Source organism: Cyprinus carpio, chromosome B21 (genome assembly GCF_018340385.1).
Source record: "Cyprinus carpio isolate SPL01 chromosome B21, ASM1834038v1, whole genome shotgun sequence".
NCBI classification, from domain to species: domain Eukaryota; kingdom Metazoa; phylum Chordata; class Actinopteri; order Cypriniformes; family Cyprinidae; genus Cyprinus; species Cyprinus carpio.
The window spans coordinates 13,888,409-13,899,968 of NC_056617.1; the positions used below are offsets into that span (position 1 = coordinate 13,888,409).

At 33.7% G+C, this 11,560-nt stretch overlaps 1 protein-coding gene across 1 annotated transcript; it reads right to left on the bottom strand.

The window, feature by feature from the left end:
- Positions 1 to 1,125: 1,125 nt before the first annotated feature.
- LOC109094336 (multidrug and toxin extrusion protein 1) lies at positions 1,126 to 9,150 on the bottom strand. The gene is made up of 18 exons (XM_042748494.1): positions 8,836 to 9,150; positions 8,145 to 8,246; positions 7,989 to 8,057; positions 7,768 to 7,916; positions 7,465 to 7,507; positions 7,302 to 7,346; positions 6,955 to 7,052; positions 6,686 to 6,783; positions 5,954 to 6,067; positions 5,787 to 5,854; positions 4,791 to 4,899; positions 4,315 to 4,390; positions 3,956 to 4,025; positions 3,510 to 3,642; positions 2,517 to 2,611; positions 2,365 to 2,443; positions 2,072 to 2,280; positions 1,126 to 1,988 (listed from the first exon to the last, which is right to left on the bottom strand). The coding sequence occupies exons 1-18, from the start codon at positions 9,016 to 9,018 to the stop codon at positions 1,941 to 1,943; spliced, it is 1,788 nt and encodes a 595-aa protein (XP_042604428.1). The 5' UTR covers positions 9,019 to 9,150; the 3' UTR covers positions 1,126 to 1,940.
- Positions 9,151 to 11,560: the final 2,410 nt, after the last annotated feature.

Genomic DNA, 11,560 nt, shown 5'->3' on the forward strand with positions numbered 1-11,560 from the left:
GTGTAGAGTTTGTCGTTTGTCATTTCTCCGATCACAAATGCAGACATGGTTTTATGTTTACGCGGCGCGATGCACAATGCAACGCGTAAAATCACACAGTATAAGTCAGTAATTATGTCCCCAGTGGATGCAACAAATGCCTCATTTGTAATGGGTTTTGTCTGGTCGTGCCTGGAGACAGCATCACAGTATGTTAAGGGGCGTAACATATCCGTCACACAGTTGAGGTATTCAGCCAATCACAATGCACTGGATAGCTGGCCAATCAGCGTACACCTTGCTTTTCAGAACGATGAGCTGTGTAAAAATCTATGTGTTACAGAAAGGCGGGGCATAGAGGAGCAACAATAATGTACATTATGTGGAATTTTTTTTTTTTTTTTTTTTTTTTAATCTTAAACCAAATAAACACATTGCATTACACCAAATACACAACATAATGTTCTTTTTAGCAACATCATATGATCCCTTTAAGCAGTGGCTTTATTCAGCTCGTCAGCCCCTGCTGGTAGAAAATGTAATTGCACCATCTGACTGAACATCCGTCTACATTCAAAAGTGGTTATAAAATGGAATTGTGTAAAATCCTTTGTGTTCAACAGAATAAAGACAATTATATAGGTTTGGAACAGCTTGACAGTGAGTAAATGACACAATTTAAATTTTTGGGTGAACTACCCCTTTAAGTACTGTACATCAGCTGTCCACATGTTATTGGATAAGATCATGCTCTTTGTATGAATTTTCAAATAGTCTAAAACAACAAGGTATAATTATACATCCTAACATCTTTGGTGTGAAAAAAAATGTTTTGACACAAGAATTAATTATCAATTGTTATGCTCATTTAAGAAATGAATGTGCTTATTTAATCCTTCAGGATTCTATAAGCATTAGTAGGAAAGCTGCAAGTGTTCGACTGACATCCATCTCTTTGGTGGTCAAGACCTCTCTATCTGTGACCAAACAATGCATATGCCCCATATTACTGGACATTTTCAACATATAGCACTTGCATGAATGCCTATAGTTCTCATTTTACACCTTCAGAAGTCAGTTACAGCATCAAATGGCACACACTCTATGTGTGATTCTTCAGTAATCGTTTAAATCAAGACAATAACACAATGATCATACAGTTTAATTTCAGTGCTGGTCAACACCATGCAATCTAACTAAACACAGGCTGCAATTTTTCACAGGCAAAATCTAGTCATGTCAACAGAAATCCACGCAAATGGAAATTTTGTGAAAAAGCTAAAGATTTCCCCATGCAGACTTTTCTCTGGGTTCAAGTTGGTAATGCTAATTCAATAATTTTTGGTAACACTTTATTTTAAGGTGTCCTTGTTACACATATTACATGTACTTAATATTATAATAACAATTAATTATGCATAATTAAATGCAAGTGACCCTAAAACAAACCCTAATCCTTACCCTAACCATATACAGTAATAAGTACATGTAGTTAATTAATATTATATAAGTTATAAGTATAAAATATAAGTTCTTAAATGTATAATTACACTGTACCAAGGAGACTTTAAATTAAGTGTAACCTAATTTTCTCCTAGAGAATCTGCATATCTGAAATAAGGTCCCTTAGATGTCCTAAATTTTTTGACAAGAATATGAGTAACAAGTATATATTTTAGTAAAAGAACTATACATTCACAGGATTTTTTGTCCTGGGTAAAAATGGTCTTCAGCAGAAACGTGCTTGACAATCAAGCCCAATACTGACAATAAATAAAAAATACATGTCAAGAAACCATTACAGCTTATCTTGAAATTCAAAAAAACATCACTTCCAGAAATGTTTTAATTTCACAGTGCAAGTCTATGACACAATTACCACATCAAATACCAGAGATTGTAAAAAGGCTGCTTGGAATTAAAAAATAAATAGAAAAATAAATAAAACATAGTCATCTACCTCAAATACTATTAACTTTGCTTAGGTGGCCCAGGCAATGGTGGATTTTCTAAAAAAGAAAAAAGAAAAAGAAAATGGATTGCAGACAAAGCTCTGTATTTATTTTGCTCATCTGAGAAATCCAGTGAGCACCTCATTTAACACAATCCCTCCAGCTAGTATAAGCAGCATGAAGAAAACTGCAAGTCCTCGACGGATAACAAGCTGTTTGGTTGTCAAAACCACATCAACTGTGATCTTTGTGCCAGCATCTGTTATTCCTCCTCCTTCACTGAGCCCTTCCACATCTGAGTTTGCATCTGTTTGGCCTTCTTCAGTGTGCTGGGATTCCTGTGGTACTTCTTTACAAGGACAAAGTACAATTTTATCAGTCAACAGGGGAAGTCAGTTTTGTTCATTTTTCATAAACCACAGACAGAAAGTACCTTCTGTGCAGCCCTTATTTTCCATAGCATAAGATTCATCTTTAGTCTTAGGGGCTTGTACACCTGCTCTGATCAAGGCCTGAAAAAAAAAAAAAGACAAGTCATTATCTATCAAATCAGAATATAGATGTGGATTAAGAAAATAGACCCACCTCTTGAGTCGCTTTTTTCCAATCCAGTTTGCAAATAAGGATGATAAAGAACAAAGACTGTAGGAAAACACAACCAAATAACCCAATCCACAGACCTAACAATTGAGAGAAAAGACAAGAAAAGATGGATGGATGAATGCAGCATGGGATCTGAGTTTAACCCTCTAATGCTCCTAACTTACAAGTGACACTTGTATTCCTAGCCAGTTAAAAGTGACCAAACACCTTGAGTGAATCTTTTTTCAATTAAATGAATGTACTATATTTTAGTTCAATATTATTTTAATTAGTATTTGTAATTTAAGGGGATTTCAATAAAATAATACAATAATAATTGTGTGTCTATTTTGCACTCATCATGTTTTAGAATTTAACACCTTCATTGCTGTATATTTTTTCTGCATTATTGTATCCCAAAACTGCGTAAATACAAAGTTCTGTAATGAAACTCTAGAGACTGATGTGTGCTTTATTCAGTCTGCTAGTAATCACATCGTTAACACAGCGCTGCTGATTGTTTTCTGTAAACATATTTACAAATATAATTTTTTTTTCACAAACACAACTTTGCCTGGCATTCATTTGTGAATCGTGTCCTGTGCATTTATGGATTGCTGCATGCATTTGTGGATTTTGAAACATTTCTAGCATTGCACTGACAAATCCACAAATGCGTGAACTCCACCCACCATCTACTCCAGCTAATCAGATAATAGCCACTCTTCACTGACCAATTGTAGCACAATCTTGCTATAGCCAGTCACGCTATTATCATTTTCAAAAGCATGTAGCCCAGGCACACATTCAAAATTCAAAGTTTATTTATTTATTTATTTTGGTCAAAAGTAAAAGAGGAGATTTTTTATTTTGATTACACAGAGGTTGTTCAAGTGTATTTAAGCAAAGCCACTGAGAATGTTTCTATTTCACCACATTAAACTCTTATGTTATCATGTGGCTTCCCAGGCTTGAATGTGTTTCCAAGACACTTACCAATTATGCCCATGCTGAGAGCAAACATCAGAGACACTCCAGTTGGGAATCCCACAAAATAATATCCCACAATATTACAAAGAGCACCGAGCAGCTGCTTTCCAGCACCTCTGACAATGCCACCTGTAATGCCCTACAGATATAATATATATATAGATATATATCAGACATTGACAATATCTGAAGTGAATACCAGAAACAAAGATTGAAAGCAAAATACAGACATCAGAATATAACCCCACACTTTTATGAAACAAGAAAAAACAATATACCAGTGATGAAATAAAAAATTTTTTTATGAATAATGTCTAGAGTTTAAATATTTTATGCAATTTCAAAAAGTAAATTTATATTTACAGATGTTCAGATATACTGGAAAACAATCCTTTTTTTTTTCTAGTGCAAAATTTTGTTATAAATAAAATATTGAACAAATTAAATCTTACCGCAATCGCATCAAATAAATGAAAGAAGCCATACATGATCATGACCTCTGATACTCTGAGCACTATCTCCCTGTAGAGAGAGATAGTTTAGTACACAGATCAGATATTAATTGTTGAATGTTTTAATGGCCACAATTACATGCTCCCAATACGATTCTAAAATATTTATTCAGAAGATGGGACTTCTTTACACAAGCTGACATACTGCATGTTGCAGTTTCTCCTTTTCATATTAATAGAAGTGTACCTTCTTAGTACTGTATGTACAATTCTTGGAATATACTCAATATCCAATGTAAAATGTTATATTGCTTTTTAGTGTAATGCAGTCTGAACAGTAGATTTCTGTAAACACTTACTCTTCTGTGGTAAAGATGTATCCAATAATATCTTTTGTACTTCCAATTAAGGTTGCCACCACACAAGAAACCAGCACTAGAAAAAAATAAAATAAAAAAAATAACGCACACCACACTCTCAGACAAAAATGTACAAAAGCTGTCACTAGGCTAGTACCTTTTCAAAAGGTACATTTTTGAACCTTTTAGGTACTTATATTTACACTTTAGGTTCTTATATGTATCTTTAAGGTACAAATAAGTACTGTTTAGGCACAAAGGTGTGCCTTTTGAAAAGGTACCGCCCCAGTGACAGCTTCTGTACCTTTTTTTCTGAGAGTGCATGAAGGTAAATCAAAACCAGTAACCATAAACAAATAACTATATAAATGTGCATTTCTATAATAAACAAAGTTCAATTATGCAATTTTTCTTTGAAACATTTGGGCATCTTAAGCATCAGTTATGAAAAAGCTGTTGATGAACAGATCACATACTTCCACAGGCTAAAGATACTTTGGCAGACAGCTTGGCTTGTTCTGTGTTTCCAGCTCCGAGTGCATTTCCCACCCTCACACTGGCTGCCACTGCAAATCCCAGTGGAAACTAAAAGGTGAGAATAATAAGAAACTGAATGACAAAAGAAAACAACTTATGTTCAAGCTAATATGTGTACTTTAATCCAATGAATTAAAATATAATTTATCAGATGTTCAGAAACAAAACTTATTGCTGCTGTAACTGTTTTCTTTTTTAAATGATTTTTCTACTGTCCTATTTCAACAGCAATGATTTTTGTCATTTTTTTTATTTATTATTAAAACTTTACAAACTGTACATGTACAGTGTTTCAGTTATTTCTGGGGCTAGATTTATTTTTCTCAATTAAAGAATGGGTTAAGTCTGTGGTTGGCAACTGTTACAGATTTTAAGTTAAACCTCACACAAGCCTCTTTGCCATGAGGGAAAATCTGAATCTTCAGTAAAGTGGTACAGGTTACGCAGCTGCATTCCTGTGCATGCTCTTCATATGAATATGCAAGATTACAGCTGTCAGGATCTAATACTTTGATAATTTGTTCAATTTGATATATATTACAGTGAGTTGTTAAAAGAAAGAAAGAAAGCAAGAAAGAAAGAAAGAAAGAAAGAAAAGGCTGGTGTATTTAGTTACAATGTATGATCTGGTGGCTGTTACCAACCCATGTATCTGTTTTCACCACCCATGCACAGGATAACAAAATAATATTTGCTAAAGAGAACTGATACTTTAAGTAATGTAAATAGTGAATGTGGAATAACAGAAATGTGGCACATCTTATTTCCACAGTTTTGTCAACAGGTTCCAATTACAGTTTATCTTTTATATGAATGTAATGCTTATATCTTGACCCATTGACCAGTAAAAAAACTGGTGCTGTTGGGTCTGAGAAAACCCCTGAAAAGTAAAATTTTGTTTTTGTTACAGGTTAAGCCAACATTTGTACACCTACCATATATGCAATAGTGGCCAGCTCATACACAACAGATTGGGCTCCTAGCTCAGTCTCACTGATGAGCCCTACAACAATAAAATACATCAAGATCAAAAATATATTCATGACTCAAACAAATTTAATTACATAAAAAAATAAAAAATAAAAAAATATATATTGCAAACCTGCTAGGAATCCACCAATCTCATATGTCCACCACTCCACACATAGCATAAGCATGCTGGGAAAAGCCAAGCGAATGAAGGCACCCCATTCCTGCAGACAGTCAAGAGACCAGCCTAGGATACATGGGAAAAATACACACATTTAACACATTTATATATCAGACTAATTAACAATAAATCAAATACCAGATTTATTTATTCAATAATAACAGATGAAGATTAGAAAAATGATATGACATTTCAACTCTGAGTACCAGGCAGTATGTTATAAAAGGCAGTATGTTATAAAATGAACCTGGTGAGACATGACTCATTAGAAACATTTCAGTGAACTTTCCACCACATCATCTTAAAAAGTCACATAGTGAACAACTTTCTGGTCAAATATTAAAAAAGAAAACAACATACTTTGCACCAAGACATAAAACTGTTACATATTTCTCCCGCAAGTTACGTAATCATCTTTGAAATATTTATTTAATGTTAAAAACTATTTTTAAAAGGTGTGTAATTCATGGAATAATAATAATAATATAAAAAGATTAAACTTTAGTAACATTTAAACATTTCAAAACTAGCTTGTAGTGAAAAGGCATGTGGTGAAAATACATCAGTCACATTCCTTGACTCTTTTAAGTTTTGAATGTCATATTGCACTATAAAACAGAGCAAATCTTTTGTGTCCTATATCATAAACCATACACTCTCTTGAAAACCAAATAAAACAGTCACCATCCCATGTGGCTTTATGCAGGCCCTTCCAGCGGATGTATACATAGAGAAACACAGCTAAGGAATACTGGGAAATAGTGTTTGCAGCAGCAGATCCTCTGTGAGTTAGAAAAAATGTGAAAACAAAACAACAATAAAATGAATTAAAATAAGTTATATAAGTTATATATGACCTCATTATTACTTTTAAGCCTTGGTTCTTTAGAAATAAATGAAAACAATCTAAGATCCCTGGAAACAGGATAAACAGAATCTAGACAGCTTCTTACGGCACACCAAGATCAAGCAGATGAAGGAAGATGTAGTTTATTAAAGCATTGAGGATGTTTCCTGCTGCTCCTGTGATGACCTGCGGCCAAATAATACCCTAAACAAACAAAGAAAAACAGACCATTATACTGAAAAAAATGGCAACATTAAAATTACCAATTTTTATTCAAGTTAAAAATATTATTTCATATCTAAATCACTCATATCTAAAACAAACACACGCATATATTTTATTGCTTAAATAAGGTAAAAATAGCTCTTTAAGGTAACAATTGCTGGTTACCACTTTTTACACATGAACTAAACTCAGGCAAAATAACAATAGAAAAACATTGACTGGGTTTACCTGATTTTGAAGATACCGTCCTTGCAGCTGATACATAAAGGCAGCCTGAAAATTTAAAAAGTTTTTAAAAGTCATATAGTGGAACTTATAGTGGAATAGATTTAATTTATTATTTTTTCATAGTTATAGTGAAAACATTTAAAATGTTTAATGTGTTACACACAGGCAGAGCAGGCATGAATATTTTTACATAGAGTTGTGACAAACTGTTGAGAGAGAGAGAGAGAGAAAATAATCACACACAGTTAAAGAAGCTTCACTGACATAAACTATAGGTCCATGTGAGAGTCACATGCCCAGATGATAAGACATTATCTTTAAACCAACTTATTTCACAATACTTGTGTAATTTAATTCCATTAAAATATCCTGACAACTAGTGTTTTATCAGCAGATTCAGGTACGTTTTGCTAAACAGGAACATTTTTTAATGCACAACATCCAGTAAATGCTGAAAGTGTCAGACCTGGCCACACTGGGACTCTGTCGGACAGCCAGCAGGATGGGCTCGGTGTTGATGAGCAGTGCCCAGCAGGGGAAACAGGCCAACAGGAGGATGAGAATCCCTCTCTGCAGTATCACACCCACCCGCTTCAGATTATTACTTCCAAACGTCTGGAGGACACAATTCAATTCAAATGACACCTGAGTAAAATGACTCACATTACTGAACATTCACTATCAGACCTGAGAGATGAGTGTATCACATGCAGATGCCAATCCAGAGCCGATGGAGATGCCAGTCACATTAATAACCTGTGAGCAAAAAGGATGTACAGTATTTACAAATGTAATGAGCATTTTAATGAATGCCACTATAGTGAAGTTGTTTTGTAAACTCACAGCAATAGCCAGAGCCACACCGGCCAGTTCAGTTTTCCCCAAGTGTCCACAGAACACAGTGCTGATAAAACTGATCAGAAAGATCATCAGCTGAGATATAAACTGCACGAAGAGAGGAAACATTTTGTGAATCTGATAACCACAAGACATTGTCACTTTTTTCAGTGTTAAAGCCACAGTATTTTTAATAATAATTTGTCATGTCCCCTATTCTTGAGACAAAACTGATTACAGCCAGTACTGACTAAGTATTTGATCATTATTTTACACTATTCTGCTAAACTTACTATTTAGTTACATTCAGGTGCAACCTCCAGCTTATTTTTTTATAAACAAGACTAAGAAAATGTATTTATATACAGTAGATGAATCTATAAATAGACAGACAGACAGACAGACAGACTTAATTAAATCTATCTATTTTTAAAGATGCATATTTATATTCTTATGTATTCTACAAAATTAAAAGTGTGATCACGTCATGCCTATTGCTATTATGTTTAAAAATATATATAATTTATTTACGTTATTTTGTTTTATTGTCAAGGTTAATTTTCCATTCAAAGAAATTAAAATTTTGAACTTTACAAAACATTTTTCAATCAACACTGAATTAAAATCATCTCGATATATGGTTATTTAATTGGCAACAAGCATAGTTTAAAGAGCCTTTAAACCTGTTCACACTTACCACTGGTCCAGCCAGTTTTAGCAGCTCTACAGTTTCTTCTTTATAATTCACCGGTAATAAACTCCGGAGTTTCTTTCGACATCCTCCACAAACAACCTGTGAACTTGACGTTGACTGATCATCATCACTTTTCTCCGGTTCTGAGTGCCAGTTTATCTGGGTTACTGTATTAATACTTTCCATTTTCGTTATTTCTAAACTCTTTAACTGACACAAAGCAGCCTATATTTCGTTACAATACAGGACAACATCTGCATGAAAGATATTGTGCTAAAGATCCATTGCAGGGAGACGTCTGGGTGGATCTCAAAAAGTAGTAAGTTTAGCCCTGCCTGCTGCAGGGACAGGAGGTTATTACATAAACAGAAGTCACTGCTTGCTTGGGTCAGGTTTCATTAAAGGGGCACCAACATTTAAACAGAAATTTCAGTTAAAGACAATAGAGACTGTGGAACTTCAAGTCCTTACACAAGTCATTTTCTTACCAAGAATACTATGTTAAGAGCAAACATAAGGGACACTGTAATTGGGAATCACACAAAATATCCCACATCATGTTACAAAGAGCACCAATGAACAGAGGCAGTGTCACATGGAGGACCGAGAGAGCCACTTAAAAAATAAAATAAAGAATCAATTTATTGATTTAATAATTCAAACATAAAAATGAATATAAATAAAACACTTTTTAAATGGATAAATTAAAAGACATATTTAAAGATGTTTATTTAATTTGTGTTTTTAATTATAGTTTAATAAAACAAACAAAAAAAAAACATATGAATAAATAGAAAAATTTAAAACTGTTTACTGAATTCATGTTTTAAAACGTGGATTAACAAAATAATAAAAAGTACATTAATAAATCTTTTTAAATGCACATTTTAAATCGCTTTCAAAAAATCCATTCAGCAATTGCTTTTCTCTCTCTATTTGCCAATTACTTTTCTTTGTCCTTTTGCCAAATGCTTTTCTTTATCCATTTGTCAATTGAGTTAAAAAAAAAATGCCATTGGACAGTACACATGTGGGAGTAACCAATCAACTTTCGCCTCGATTTGAATAGCCAACCCTCTTGCTTGTAAATGTAACACGCACTGTCATTGGACAGTGAGAATAGCTTGTCATTACAGCGGGAATATGAAGATGGATTCAAGCAACGCAAAATGTCAGGGGAATCTGAACGTGTTTTGAGAGGGATTGTGGATGATTTGTTAGCTTTAGCTGATTTCTGCTAAAAAAAAAATGATCCTCTCGGTTATCAGGGGCTGGCGCAAAATGCGGCACTGGCATCTTGCAGTGGCACTTCCGGCTGCATCTCCAGCAGCACAGACTTTCTTCGCTGGCCAATTACATAATTTGATATAATACTTTTTTCTTTTTTATTTTAAATTTTAATTTTAGGTCTTTCATTTATCCTGTCATTTGTCCATTATGTACCCCAGGACTGTCATTTGTCTGCATTTTTCATGAAGTTTGTTAATAAAGTCTCACAGTACAAAAAACGAAGTTCAATAATTCATTCAAATTAATGTTTGCACTGCAGGGCTATAGTAAAAACAATAGTAATACAAGCTTCACATTTTGCCAATGTGTTATATTTAAATGTTCTACTTAAATGTTAAAAGTAATTTTATTTAAAACACATCAGACGTTTTAACCCATTTGGTGGAATTGTTATTTGGTCCCTTACCCACCAAGCGCTTTGATAGAGCTTCAAAGCTTTCTCCGGTTTAAATTTACTGCTATAATACACAAAGGCGGTTTAGAATTATAATTATTATTATTTATTTTTTTTCATGTCGATATAAAGCGGTTGCATAATGTTAAAACAGACTGTGGTAGTGTCAAGCGAAGGAGGATGTTGTGGGGGATAATAAATAATTTTTTTTATTATACAAATGATGTGTGTATTGTGATATTTTTCGATTTTAGATATCTATATGGGGCAAGATGATATGAAATTTTTTTATTATATTTTAATGAACAAATAGGCCAAATGTGAGCACAGTGCAATTGTACTAGAAAATATGCGCTAAATTTTGTTAATATGTAAAGTACGAAAATGAAAAGAAAATGAAGTTTACATTCTTACATTATCTTCCTTTCTACAGATCTCGATTTAGGTATGACAAAAGTGCTGCAATTAATTAATTTTGACAACTAATAGAATGTTAAACTTGTTTAGAGTTCATTGATTAGGCCTATATAAAAATTCAATGAAGGTTGACTATAGTTATCTGCATGCCTCATCAATGAGTAGGCCTATGCAATGATGGAGAACAAGATTTTGGTGGTTTTAAGACCCAGAACCAAGCTGACTGAGCAATATAGTGAGCCATTTTATTAAAATGCCTGGAGCCTAGGGAATACAAAAATAACACAAAATTTGTCATTCACTCAGTATTACTTCATGTAATTATATCTCAAATGTAAAAACTCTCAAACAATCAAAGACAAATAAATTGTGTTTTAGGTCCTAAAACTGTCCAGTACCTTATAGTCAAATCCATTTCTATATAGAAATAATGAAGATTTCTGTGCCAACCCAAACTGGTTGCTGGCCCCTTCCTAGTCTCAGCCTCAGATGCCCATGGACCGTTGGCTAAACGTCTGATGCATATGGGACACAAAAGTGGAAACACTTCACAAGTGTTGAAGTCATCATCAGATTGGTTGAGGATTTCCGGTAGATCTGTGTGACGCGTTCTTTAACGTTCTGTCC